This window comes from Lichenostomus cassidix, chromosome 4, assembly GCF_008360975.1.
Source record: "Lichenostomus cassidix isolate B80296 chromosome 4, HeHo_3.0, whole genome shotgun sequence".
In the NCBI taxonomy this organism is placed as follows: domain Eukaryota; kingdom Metazoa; phylum Chordata; class Aves; order Passeriformes; family Meliphagidae; genus Lichenostomus; species Lichenostomus cassidix.
Genome location: NC_139484.1, coordinates 25,151,542 through 25,166,202, shown reverse-complemented (window position 1 = coordinate 25,166,202; position 14,661 = coordinate 25,151,542). Strand labels below are relative to the sequence as shown.

Here is a 14,661-nt window from a genome sequence, read left to right as displayed (position 1 = left end):
GTGTGCATGGAACAGTGAAGAAGCAACTTGACAAATAAACAAGCAGAAAGAAAAGTGGCTAAAATGAAACCTTCATACAAGGGACGTTAGTGCATGCTGCTTCTTTGGAAGCCAGCCCTCACGTCGCCTGCCTGCGACGGTGAGTTATACACGTTTATCCTCCCCACTCTAAAAAAAGAACGGGACAACGGAGCGCTCCCGTGCTTTATGCCCGCACCGGGAGCATGACAACCCAGCCATAAACCACTGTAAATTTGCCCGGTGTTCCAGAGCTTCCCCGGCGGGGCTGGCAGTCCCTTGCAGCCCCTTGCCCGGTACCGCCCGGCGCGGGCGCCCCTCCAGAGGCCTCTGCGACCCTCGCCCTCCTAATCTACGAGTCTGATGCCCTGCACGTCGTGCACACATTATGCAAAGAGAACTCCCCGCGCCCCGCAGCCGCCCCTCTGCCTAGGTGAATAAATTATGCCGATGAGGGCGGGGATGCGGGGCGGCGGCTCCGCGGCTGACAGCGGGGCAGCGCGGGCTGCCTGCCGCCTGCGGGCTTCCCCGCCTGGCGCGGCGCGGCTGCTGGGCGCCGGCAGGCAGGTGGAGCGGGAGCAACAAGTCCTCGGGCGGCGGCGGGGAGGGGAGCGGGAGAAAGAGGGGGGGCGCTTCCCGCCCCGCGCCTGAAAACCTCTCTGACAAGTGGCAAAGCGCTCGCAGAGCAGGCTGCTCCCTCCGAACGGCGGCTGGGAGCCGCGGGGGCTCGCTTCGCACCCGGTCCTGCTGCCGGCTCGTAGCTCGTCGCCCCCGCTTCCCGCCGCCGCCCCAGGCGCGGGGTGAGTCGCGACCGCTGCCGGGCGGTGCGCGGTGCGTGAGGGCTGCGGAGCGCGCCGCCGCTTCGCCTTCAAAGTCTGAGCCGGCTGCGGGCTTTGCTCCACTCACCGCTTTTTTTTTTTCTTCCTTTCCATCGGTATTTTGCCGTTTTGTTATTTATTTTCTCGTACTTCGTTGCTATTATTTTTGTTACCCTTGTTTGTAAACTAATTGCCTCCATGGGGGGCGGAGGAAAGGAAATCAAAGCTGCCGCAGCTGAAGGGTGTGCGAGCACGCTGGGGAAGAGCCGAGGAGCCGCAGGACAGGATGGCAGCGGGAAGCCCGGCGGCAGCGGGAAGCCCGGCCTCGGGAAGCCCGGCTGCGGCGGGGAGCGCTGCCCGCGGCGGGCCGGGCCGGTGGGCTCCGCGCTGGCCGCGCTCCTCTCGGCGCTGGCCGCGGCCTCCTGCGTCTACCTGGGGGTGCGGACCAGCGACCTCCAGGCCAGGGTCGCGGCCATCGAGGGCGCCCGAGGGAGCTTCTCTGCCGCCGCCCCGCTCCCGCCGCTGCCCGGCTTTTCCTTGGAGCAGCTGAACGCGATGATGCAGGAGAAAGTGGAGCGACTTCTCGCCCAGGTGTGCGGGACGGGGGTGGCCGCTGCGGTGCGGTGTGCGCGCGTCGGGCATGGGGACGCTTGGGGCGGCCGGGGCGAGCTGCTCGGGTGGGAGGTGGAGGGGGAAGCGGGGAAAGTGAGCCCGCATCCCCGGGGGGCGGCGGGGCCGGGGCAGGAGCGGGCCGGGGGGCGCCCCGGGCTGCTGGAGCGGGCGGGATGGGGGTCGCAGGGGAGCCCCGGGCTCGCCGCCCCTGGGGCGCTTTGCTCATCTGGAACTTGCCGCCGTGCCTGCGCTTCTCCACCGCGCGAGTCGAGAAGGCAGAAAGGCGGGGCAGAGAGCCCGGGGTGTCGGGCTTGGCTTTGCCCATCTGGGGCTGGTGAGGTCAGTGAGACACCTCAGGCCATCCAAGCAAAGAAGGCACCGCTAGTCGCGCAGCCTCTGGCACAGCGGTAAATTCCAGTTGGCGGCCGCGGTCGGGAGCGCTGCCTGCGGCGGAGCTCGCTCGCCCAGTGCCCTCATGTTGCTTCTCTCGCCCCTAGAAATCCTACGAGCACTTGGCAAAAATACGAGTAGCGAGAGAAGCGGCTCCAGAGTGCAACTGCCCACCAGGTAACAGACGCAGCTTGGAAATCTCTCGCAGGCTTGTAATTCTGAGGTGTTTGGTAGCCCGTGTGTTTGAAATACACCTAAGTCAGATCCAGAGCATGTCTCCTCAATCAAAAGCTCATCCTTGGGTGGAAAAGGTGTAAAGCCCAGAGTCATTTGTTTTCACTGTGGCCCTAGATTGGAATTAATGCTGATAAAACCCCCCATTAGGCTGGATGTTGCCAAACAGTAACACTTAGGAAGAAGTTAATGATCTACTCTAGCAGATGAATATATTCTGTCTTAAATGGGGTAGTACTGAATCAAGGCATTATGTGCTCAACTTGGGAAGTAGACCAAAAGTTCCTAGCAAAAATATGGAACAATTTATAACATGGATTGAAATAGGTGTTCTGTTGCAAGTTAGCAGTAATATATACATGAGCTTTTTTCAGTCTTGTTTTTCTGTAGTCTTGCTTGAAAGCAGTTTCCCTAGGAAGGAATTGCAGGTTTTTCTTACTGAAAGTTCAAAACTGTGTGTGTTTGTGCAAGCAGGGATATTGTTTGACTTTGGAAATGGGCCCTTCTAATACTGCAGTCAGGTGTTTGTAAATTCATGCTCCAATGTTTCCTGTGGGCTTTGTGCCCCTTTTTGGGTAGTCTGATAACTGTCAATGTTGTTTTAGCTTTAGAAGCTTCTTCTAATGTATGTCCAAGTTCATTTAGCATCTTAGAAGCTCAGAAAATAATGCCAGTGTTTCACAGGGTGACGTAGGAATGCCAGCAGCATCCTCTCTGGTGAGGCACATTAGATGCAGAGGATGCTTTACATATCCTCTGACTCTCTATGAAAAACAATCTCCTTTACAGGTGGAATATCGACTGTGAACAGGACATGAGCTGATTATGCTTGCCAGCAGGATGTGCCATAGTACTCGTGTATAAAGTAAGGAGCTCCCTAGTTTAGGATTTAATTTGTGCTCTTCAGTCTGAAAGGAGTACCGAATCTCAAGTGTTAAAGCTGTCTACAGTGGTTGGCACACTATTTTGCTGATGATACAGCTGAGAGCAGAGTATTTACTGGTTGGTGTAGGAGTTGCCATGGCTATCATGGAAAGGACAATATATATATGGTTAGACTGCTTCAAAAGAGTGCATAGAATTATTCAACTCCCAGTTAGTTTTGGTAGGGAGCATTGGTTTCCTGCTCTAGTAGGAATGTATTTTTTTTTCCTTCAGGGCTAATGTAAGCAAACTGATCTTATTTTTTCTGTTGCTTAACTGCAATGAATTACAAGATGCAAGTCTGTGCACAGAAATGAGAATTACTCATCATGTTGTTTGCAGAGATGCATTCTGTGAGCCTGAAATGATGTAGAATTTGATGCTAAGCTCTTGCCCTTTTTCTTCTTCCTTGTTTAAATCCATCTGTTATGATGTTTTCACTTACTGTTTTCCTACTAAAGGTCAATATCTACTTTTTCATGGTTGGTGTTATGTGCTGCTTTACTTCTTCACTACCACTAGAGCTCCACATTATACCAATTTTTATCTGACCTTTTCTCTTAAGTATATTTTATCAAATAGATAATGAGCAACAGAATATTTCTCACATGCATTGTAAAAATCCTTGCTACGTGAAAGTTAAAGCGATTTTGGAAACATTTTCAAGGGAGCAAGTATCATAAGACCAGGAGATCTCACAGGAATCATTGCAAAGTAAAAAAATATAAGTTGCAGAGAGGAGGGATTAGAAATGTGATATGGAGCTTTTCACCTCTTGGTAGCTGTTTCAATTTGGAAGTAAGTCTTGTGACTGAAAGATGTTGCCATGTGGTAGCCTCATTTTGCAGTTGATGCTCTCATGCTTGTTGCCAATGGACAGGTGTCTACCTCAAAATGGCATCATCTTGGGAGCCTTGTCTGAGAGAGCAGGGGCTGAGTGGCACCACCACCTGAGCACAGTGCCTTCCTAACAGCAGGCATTCGGCAGAGCAGGAGGGGATGGAGCAAATTCATTTGTTTCTTCATTTGGTTCCCTCTGTTAGAATTCCTTTTTGACTGCACAGGATGGGCTTTTGTTTTAATCCTTAATGCTGCTATTACAAATAGTTATGTTCAAAAAGGTATTTGTTTTAACAGGAAAAGCATAATGGTAACTCAGTGGTTTTTCTCTTGCCTGCTATTTGCAAAGCCAGAGTACATTGCCTCTTTGCCACATGGTTCCCTTTTGCTTCTTTTTTCTGCTCAACTTATGCATTCCTTTCCTTTGTGTCTGTAATAATAAAATACATGTCTGTTAGAGATTACTTTGGAAGGCCCTCATGGTACAGAGGTGATTTTTGACATGTCCCTATGCTGTGAGAAAAAGTTGCTACCAAATGGCCACCAGGACAGTCTTTATAATCCTTCTTTTTAAAGGGAAATAAAGATTGTTTAAAAGTAGGTTACATTGTTCTCTACCAAAAGAAGATAAATTCAATCTGCAGACAGGAGGGTGAGAATGTGGCCTTTGGTTCAAGATTAAAGTTATGCAACTGGTGTAGATGTCATTAGCTTGAGATTTTCATCCCCTTCTGGCTCTCCATGGTCGGAGCTGCACATTCAAAGGGAAGTGGGTTTGAATGGCTCAGACACCTATGGAAGGTATCTGCAGAGCAGTCCATGCGTAGATCCTTTTAATTCAACAGTAGCCTTGAATTTTATCTAGAGTGAAGAGTAATCATATTTCTCTTTAAAAACTGTTTTCACTAAGTGTGATTTTTCATATTCTGTTCTCTCTTATTCTGTTTGCTTATGAAAGAAATGTGAGGTGAGATGATGTGTGAATTTTGGTTTTAACTCTGTGCAACTAAAATCAGATACCAAAGATTTTGTAAATATTTTAAAAATTACAGTAACAGGCATTCTTCCTCTTCTTAAAGCAGAGTAATAAAGTTTGAAAAGTAAATTTGTGCTGACATCCCTCTTAAATTACCTCAGCTCTAACAAGGCTACCAGTGTCAATCTTGTATTTTGAACTGGTGCTGCAGTCACTGCTGGTAGTTGGCCTTCTGCACATAGGACTGGGGGGGGGAATTGACTGACTGAAATAATTTTACGTGAAATAAGTTAATTTTCACTTGCTAGATGTTTTTTTATTGTAAATTAATGTTTTTCTACTTTAAAAGATGAACAGAAAGTGTAGGTGTGTAGGTAATTATTTCATACTTCTGAATCTTCCTCTAAGTGGCTTTGGGAGCATAATCAGCTCTTATGAGGAACAGTCAATCGCCATGCTGGGTACTTCTTACTAAGTGCCAAGAATTACACAGTTGTGGAAAGAGTAACACATGCAGAAAGCACAGGGATACTCCCCATTCAATAGAATTTAAAGATTTTTTTTTTTTTTGTAGATTCTTTCAGGTTTTCCTCTTCCCAAAATTATTCAAATATGAATGTAGCTGTAGACTTCAAAGAAAATGAACATATGCTGACATGTTTTAGTGATCTGATCCTTTATATACTGGAAGGGTCAAGTTCTGACACTTGCACACACATGCCATGATGTCTCATTGTGTAAGTGGTCCTTAGAGCCTGCTCTTGGAGTCAGATAATGCAGGCAGGAGTAGCAATCAAATCTAGTAGTACAAGAAGATCAAGCTTTTTCAGCAGGAAGGCTGGCAAGTGATAATGTGCAGTTTTATATGTCCCTTTTGACCAGGGACCAGTTTTAGGAACCAATTGTGTTTCTTTTTTCCCTCTCTTCTCTTTTGAGGAAGACCTTTATAATGAATTTATTCTTTAAAAGAATACAGTTTTTTTAAATTCTGTGTTGACAAAGTATAAGTTACATAAGAAATGTCTTTTAACTCTAGCTATAAAACACACTGTGTATGTATGTTCACTGTAACTTGCACGTAAAGTTATGGGGTCTGTAGGTTTTGAGATTTGTTTTGGGGCTTTTTTTCCCTCCCCAGAACATTAGCTGAACTTCAGTGTTGGGCACCTGTCAAAGTTGACTGCAAATTTGCTTTAGTTTTTCTTCAGTGCCACAGGTAATGTTTCTTTCTTTGTTCTTTCTCTTGTATTTTTCCCATCAGGAAATGCACATTTTTCTTCCTCTTGTGACTTCAGTGCCTTCATAGACTCTTTCCCTTTCTGTAGCTTCAAACCCTTTCCAGGCACAGACACTCTCATAATTCTTTCTTTAGCCAGCTATTTTGTGCTGTTTTTGTAATCATGTCATCTTGATTGTCTGTTCCAGTCCTAGAGAGCTTTATGGTTTGGCATTTGAAGTACCTCCTATTTCACGATGCAATTTGCTGCCATCAGGTTTGTTTCAGTGTAGTTGCGTGCGTATAAACATGCTCATTCAGGAGATGAAATGCCATAAGCCAAGGGTGTTTTTTTTTTCTGGGGAATATAGAATACCAGTTGGTTTTATTCTTGGTTGGTTACAGTAGTTCTAGTGTGAAAACGGTGTTCTACAGCTACAGTTCTTCAATGAGATGATGAGTCCGCTATGTGTATTTTGATAGCAGCATGGATGGCAAAAATCAGTGTATTTTCTTTGAATCCCTGTGCTGTTTTTGTTGTCTTAAGCATCTGATGTTTGTTTTGACATGCAATGGAAGTACAATTTAGGCACTCTTTCTTATTTCCACATGTTCCACAAGGACTGTTCCCTGGAGCATTTCAATTAGTGAGCCTGAAAGAATGGAGGAGAAAGCAATTCTCAGGATTAAAAGAATCATGAAATAGGTATCAGCAGTGTATTACTGTTTTAAGTTTTTTTTTTTTTATTCTACTTACAGTGAAGCAGTCCTAGAAAGATTGAAAAGGTTAAGAAAGAAAAGAGGAACTGACTTACGTGTTTACCGGTAGCTAGACATAAGAGAAAATGCAGATACATAGAAAGTATCCAAAGTGATTTTTTTTCCTGTTACTGAAAATTTCAGAGTGTGCTATCTGAACCTAGCTCCCAGCACTACTTATTTCTGCCATGTCTGTATCATCTATTTGGTGAATGCAATGCTCATCTCTAATTTTGTAATTTTTCTGACAGGTCTCTGAGTCCCCCTTTCATACCTTCAGTGGTTTGATATTTTTCATTTCAGTTACTAGATCAAGATGTTTATTGATGTGCAGCAGCATGCGACCTTCTGGGTAGTCTGTCTTCTTTGGATGACTGCTTAAAGATACTGTTTCCTCCCCACAAAATAGCTAAATATATATTTTATTGGCTAAGAGGTGACCTTTTAATTCCCTTCCCTCTGGGAAAGGAAGTAGGGTGTGCAGCATGATGAATGAAACATAATGTGGCTCGGAAGAGAACTGATTGACAGCAGACTGCACCAGAGTTCTATCTTCTGTAATACTATTGATCTCAGCAGTGCTGTAGCAAAGGTTGATTTGACTGCAAAAGTGCTGTTAACAAAAGCTTTTTCTTTGACTTGAGTTGAATAAATTTTAACTTGTGCAGTTATGTCAAACAAGGCACGATAGAAGGAAGGCTTAATTATCTGCGTTAACTGTTCTTATAATATATGAGATTAATATTATATTTGTTCTTATATATGTTCTTATACTTCGTTGCATGTGGTGTTGGTCCATCTCAAACTGCTGCTGTGTCAAAGCAGTTCAAGTGCTGTGAGTGTTACAGTGGGAGAAGAGGCTGTTAAGCCCACTTCTGGAGTAAAGCTTGTAGTGTTTGTGACTGGGTTTTGGTTTTTCTTTTTTTTGTTGTCCTTCTTAAATTGTGAAATACGTGCATCTGTTTCCTTGAAGAGTCTCTAAAGCTTATATAAATGAGCTCTGTTTAGTGATACTTATCCCCTGTCCATTTCCTTAAAGGTTAGTGGGTTCTTAGGAATGTATTGCCAGAAGAGCAGCACGGATAAACCTGCATTACAGCACTCCTCCTCTTTCTCACTCCCTTCTAAATATACTGGCTGCAGCTTACCTGTCTATTTTGTCTGTATTTAGCACAGTAACAACCAGCTAAATCTGAAAACAGCATGACTGACGGAAGCTGTTTTTAAAGGGCTTTTTATGTTACCAGATAGAATCATATAATTAATATCTTCAAGCTACCAACCCTGTGAAACCATCCATCACACTTCAATGCACACAGACCTTGAGTCATGTTGCTAGCTATGGTCTCCTCAGGAAGGCTGGTCTACACAGAGCACCTCTCTGCCTCATCAGTCGATTCCCTAAGTCAGCCACAAAAAAGGAAATGTCTGCTTACTTAAAACTACAAATAAGAAGTAAGAAGGCATAGAATGATACAAGCTGAGAGAAACACTTTTCACTCAATACAGCTAAAGCTGCAGCCTGCACTTAGAAGATACACACACCAGTGAACATGATGCTGAAGGCTTGTTTTTTGGAAGCTTGTGAACTGTCATGTTTTTACAGGTTAGACCTACAGTAGAACAGGGCCTGCTTAAATTCATCTGCTTGGGACTTTTAATGAGATTAAGTTAAGCAGAACCAGCTGTTTGTGAGAGCTTAATCAAAATAAATGTCAAGACAAATTTTCAGAACAGAGTGTCCAACTTGAAAGTGCAAGGTTTGTATATACCTTTCATGTAAACAGTGCTTTTTTTTTTTGTTTTCTGATGTAGACTTGAGCAAGTTTAGAAATGCTGGTCAGGTTGATACTCCAGGAGATCATCTGATGCATGCTACTGGGCTCTGAAGCAAATATATCTAGGCCATCACTGTAGAGTGTTTCCTTCCACCTGGTTCACAACTGAAGTGTGTGGTCATGCATGGCTCAACAAGTTGTTTAATCTGCCTTAATTTTGTGATTAAATGCTGCAGCCTCATGTAAATAGTCTCCTTAGTTAAAAATAAGTGCTGCTCTGTAAATAGGTGAACGCATAGTGCAAGAAATTGCTAGTGCATAGACATGCCTAAGGTAAAATAATCTGCTGTTGAAATGTTTCTGTAAGTTGCCTAGTTTTTAGCAGGCAGACTACAATTTTCTTATTTGTGAAGAAAACCATTTCCACATCCATCATGTTAATGAAGAAAACCTGATCATTGTGCTCTGTTTAAAACAGCTATTAAAATATGTTAGGACAGTCTTGTCTGTGATGCACACTATGAAACTTACACTATCTGCTCCTCCGCTGTTCTTGTCTAGGAACAGATGATGATGGTGCCTTTTAAACTTTTTGAAGAATTATGATGTTATTACACAGCAATCTAAATTTTTTTGCTAGATGGAAATATATGTTCTTATAATTACCAAATATGGGAAGACAGCCCTTTTTAGGGCAAAGAAACAATAAATGGAATGAAGAAATAGTGTAATAACAGAGGTGATAAAACTGGGATATTACTTTTTATTTTAGAATCCTCTGAAAATTAATACAATGATTTCAGTGACTTCTGCTTAGACATGCTCAACCAAGAAGCACTGCAGCTTTTAAGCAATTATATTTCATCCTACACTGTCTTTAAAATTGGTCAGGTGGTTGACAAATATGAAGAAAGTATAGATTTTGTTTCTTAAGGTCATAGATGGAGGTCTATTAAAATCAGAGCTTTTAGGTTAGTTAGGCATTAGAATTATCTTAGTTTGGTTATGCAGGAATATAATCTTGCAATTATTGTGTTGGGCAAATATATCTGAAGATTTCTTGAATAATTTGTGTATTTTTTTTAGATACTTAGGAATTTAAATTTAGGATTTTGGCAATATGACTTGCAAATTTTTTTTTCCCATAGATGTTTACCTTTGCTGATTTATTTTGGTTGGGATTACAGTGGAGAGTGGATCACAGATTAACAGATTCTTGGGGAGGCTGGAAAGGTAACTGTACATTGAATAATGATGGACTCTTAAAGAGTCTCTAAAAAGCTTTGCTTCCAATTCTGTGGCTCTTTTTCAAGTTCAGCTGAAGAAGTACTGAGAAAAGGGTGTCAAAAGATCATTCTCTTTGATCCTTGGTCCACTTTTTAGTGCAGTACACAGGACTGTATATCAGTGTACTTATATAGGAGTATGATGTTTTTGGTAGTTGTACTCTGATGTATCTTGGACACACAGCAGGCTGCCTGCCGAGTCACAGTGCTATAGTGTACAACACAGCTCACCTTAGCGAGGAAAACCTGCATACAGCCAGGGGGCTGATCCACTGCTCAGGTACTGCTTCAGTCTCTTGATACCTGGGATGTGCTTCCTCTGATCAGCAAAGATTTGTGGGAGGGAAGTGTTTTTCCTGTCTCTTTTTCTTTGTGGGTTTTTTTTTTGTTTGTTTGTTTGTTTTGTTTTGTTTTTAAAAATAAAAAAGAAGTTCATGAACTTGGCACTTTCTACCCTTGTAAATAGTTTTCATTCTCCTAGGATTGAGGGGCTGTAAAATAGAAGCTTTAAATCTAATGGAAGAAAGACTAGAAAATAAGACTTAAAATTGTAGTTTTAAGACATTTGCTATTCTACCATTTGCAGTTTATGCCATCTTAAGAACACCCCCACACATTTATTTATCTCCCATTTGAGTATTTTCAATATTCCTTCTCTGAATATAAAAGCACAGAAAAAAAAATGCCATGAGTATATGTTAAAGGTTTAGCTTGTGAATTAGGTTTCTTTGATAAGCATAATCTTTTCCTCAGCACACTGTGCTTCAGATTATGCTGGAAAGCTGCTATTTAAAGGATCTTTTGTAAAATCAGGCGTGGGGAGAAGTGGGGCCTGTATGTTTGAGGAACACAGAAGAAATATTGAAAACAGGAAATTGTATTGAAAATTGGAGACCAAAATGTCTTATCAGAGGTGTGGCTGCCATTGCAGTGGTGACAGATTTGTGTTTGCATATCTGAAAGCAGAACAGCATCCTGTAACTTAAAGGACACTTAATAAACTCTCTAAAAAGGTATTTATGGTCAAGGTCATAGCTGGCTACAAAGGTCTTGCTTGTGCTGGTATTACAAGTTGTGTTGCTAGGAAATGCTGTAAGGTTTCTTATGTGTCCGTGCCTCAGCTGGATGACAGTAGGGTCCTCACAGAGGACTGCAGTGCTCAAAGTTGAAGTGTATACATCTTAAGTGGAGGAGGTATTTCCTTTAGCTGGAACATCTAATAATCTCTTAAGAATATGAGAACCAGCTGCTTGAAGGCACTTCTCCTCTTCCTCCCCACCCTGTGCCCTTAGTATCTGAGCAAGTTCCTGTTCCTATTCCCTTGATCTTCTTAGAGGAAGCCTTGATACCTGAGCATAGGAGTATGGCCACAGGGGATTAAAAGGATAAACTCCATAGCCTGTGCATTAATATTTTCTTCTCCAGTCACAGAGCTTACATCCAGATGATGCCCGATGGCATTGCTGTGACAAATGCTGTTCAGTGTTGGCTGGAGAGTCTCTGTACTGTCAACTCTTCTGGTGCTTTTTATCAAATGTTCCTTCAGTGTTTTTAGTGCCACTGCTCTTCTACTGGTTACTGCCAGTTGAAGGGAGACACATGTTGAGAACCATCACTTCAGCTTGACACAGAGGTGATTAATGCACTATTTATTTCTTACACTTCACCTTTCAGACAGGATAGCCTTCTCAGTAAAAATAATTTCGAACTCCTAATTTGGTCCTTGTACCAGGAAATGTGCTCTATGCACACAGACTCAAGTGTAGACCAAAGTGGGGTCACTGTTTGAGGTGGTCCTTATAGCAGTGGTGAGCTTGAAATCAGCTTTTATTTGTTCTCTGTCCTGTTGGATGCTTGACAGTTTGTGCTAGCTAATGATATGCAGCTCAGGGAATGGCTTTTGTTACAAATGCAGTGGTATCACAGAAATGGATCATGGTGTTTGCTGTGGCCATCTATACGTGTTCATGAAAACATCTCTTTCCAGTAAGGATCATTTTGAATGTTTCCCAAGTGGTTCCTGTGAACAGGCACACAGAATACTGATGAATCACAGAGACTGGAAACCACAGTGGTATGGCATCAGTTTCAAATGAACCACTGCTTAGACAGCCATTGTCAATACTTACTTAGAGCTGGGGTCTTTGTAATGATGACAGCCATGTTTGCAGAGGACTGGAAAGGTTTCTCTGTGGAGGTGAAGTGTTTTTTCCAATGCAGCAAGCATGTAAGTGCACTGTATTTCTTTAGTGTAGGGAGACTACTCTTAAGAAACATTTGTATTTAAGTCTGACAGTTGTGGATTTCACTTTAGGACAGCTTTGCATAATTCCTTAGTTTGAATTCCAGGCTGAACCATGTCCTAATGTGTAGTAGAAGGACTTTTTCTTACCACATTCAATTAAGAGGCTGCACATAAGCCATTACAGTGGCCAATTAAAAAGAAGTGTGAGCCTTGAAATTTGAACCAAAAATAAGGGAAAAATAGAGGAAGACTGAAATCCTCACTTTTTTTCATCTCTTAAAATTGTTTTGCTGCTGCAAGATGGTATTCTGATGTATTTCAAATAATTACAGCCCATTTTGGCATAATAAGGAGAAATTTATCTGTTTTCAATGTTTAGTATAACAACAGGGACACTCTGGAAACACTCTGGAAAAAAGCTCTTTCACAGTGAGTTTAAAGAAGTGCACCTTAGAGGAAATGTTGTGCTTAGTGAATTAGAGCAGAGACAGCTAAGTAACAGTTCTGTATTGTGACTGTATTCCTACACAGGATTGTAAGGGTGGGATAGAATTTCTTCGTATTTGAGAGTTCTTCCATCTGTAAAATAGAATGGATGTAAATATATTAACAAAAGTGTGCAAATGACGAAGTAGTCATAATTTTGAATAAAGTAACTGTCTAGAGGAGCAGAAGTTTATATGTCTCCAATACATTCCTTGCTTCTGCTGTCCATTTTTTTAAATCTGCCCTCTCTGCTCCATTTTGATCCATACTGCAGGACATAATCATCTGGGTTCACCATGTGAACATAGTTGTAAAAACATAAACCTGTGACTATAATAACCTTCTAGGAACTTTTTTAAAGTATGTTTTTGTTTTAAAAGTAAACCATCCCTGAAGATTCTTTTTAATTGAACAGGTGGGCAATATCAGCTCAAATCACCCATAGACAGAAGTAGCCACTTCTGCTACCACAGTTTCTGATACCCAAACAGTATTTTACTTGTAACTGAAGGTAGATGAAAATAGGCTTTTAACTGGTACTCTGACTGACAGTAATCAGACCTAATATGTGCATATACATTACTTCAGTCACATATGCTTCACTTTGGTCACATATACATTACTTCAGACACATTAATAATCCGAAAGATTTTAACTGAAATCAGTAGTTACTCTGAAATCTGAGAGCACAGTGTGGCCTCAGTGTTGTTTTTTTCTCTTCCCTATTTTTTTCCTTTGGATCCTTGTGCATGCCTGTTTGAGTATGCAGCCATTACCATCTACTTTAGCTTTGATATGTAATTCTTTTCCATGATACAAATAATGTTTTTTATTCATTTGCTATTCAGTTTATTGTTTAGTCTTTCCAGTCTCTGAGCAAGAACATTATGTCTGTGTCTATTTCTAAGAATACTGAACAGTTTTGTAATACTATTCAAAAGAGTTCTGGCTGCACTTGGGGATAATCTGAACAGTAAAAATTATTAAACGTACTTATCTTCATGGAGAAATTACATATTCTCATCTCTTAATTCATAGTTCCCAGACCAATGAGTATTATTCTGGGGATTGTTCACTGTTTAGAAGTGATGAGATAAAGCTACTAAAAATTGTGCAGAAGTGTTCAGAGTGCCAGTTCTGAGGGATAGGAAAGAAAGATGGCTATATACAGCTGGACCTTCATTTTAGTTTCCTTACCAACATCACTGAAGTCTGCATATGCATAAGTGTGTTTCTGCTCAAACAGATTTTCATACTTGGACAAGAGGTGGTTACTATGCTTGAAAATTCATTATTTGCTTATCCCAAATGTTCCCTTTCTTTAAGCTGAACAATGTAAGTGACATCAGCAGCTCCTGGTAAATCTTGCCCTTGAGACCTTTCACTGTTCTGCTCACAACTCATCCTACCTTAGTATCATCAGCAAACTTAATGCACGTTTGATTCCTGCATCCAGATAATTTGTAAAAACATTGGGATTGCACACTTTCTCTGTAGCATCTGGGGGAGGTTATCTTAGGCTGGATTTTGGTGTTCTGGAGGTTATCTCAGTGCTTACTGCTCACTCTGAGCAGCGGGTGACAGCAGGATATGTTGAAGTGTCATCTGCTGAAAGGGCTCCTCAAAACTTAGCAAATGTCAGTTCTGTCAAGAAGGAATAAAAAGTGACACATCTGTGGGGTATCATGTCTGAAGCACATCTAAGATGTATACTCATCTAAGATGTCCAGATTTAGTGGCTTAAGTGACAGATTATGTGGGGACTTAACCAGTGGCACAAGATGGGTAAGTATCCTTTATTTCTAGGTTGTTTCCTAGATGATGCGTATAGTCAAGTAGTCATGGCACATCCTCATCTTCTGGGAAATGGTGAGTGAGGAGAAGGCATAGCCTGATTGTTGTGCTGACAGAGGGTGCTAACATGCTGTGTGGTGCTGACAAGGGATTTACAGGAATATGAAGACTAGTGGGAACTAGCAGTGAGATATTCTCTAAGCAAAGCACTGATTTTACCTCCTTCCAATACTGCATCACTCTCATCTGGTCTGGCTGTAGGAGTACACAAGCAGAAGCACAAAA

The 14,661-nt window shown here is 42.1% G+C and overlaps 1 protein-coding gene across 1 annotated transcript in view; it reads left to right on the top strand.

Moving 5' to 3' along the window:
* Nucleotides 1-349: 349 nt before the first annotated feature.
* Nucleotides 350-14,661, top strand: part of COL25A1 (collagen type XXV alpha 1 chain) — a 298,336-nt gene continuing 284,024 nt past the window's right edge. The window contains exons 1-2 of the mRNA XM_085058375.1: nucleotides 350-1,427; nucleotides 1,946-2,015. Of these exons, the coding sequence (XP_084914501.1) occupies nucleotides 1,035-1,427; nucleotides 1,946-2,015 (463 nt within the window). The 5' untranslated portion in view covers nucleotides 350-1,034. The remainder of the gene's footprint in view (nucleotides 1,428-1,945; nucleotides 2,016-14,661) is intronic.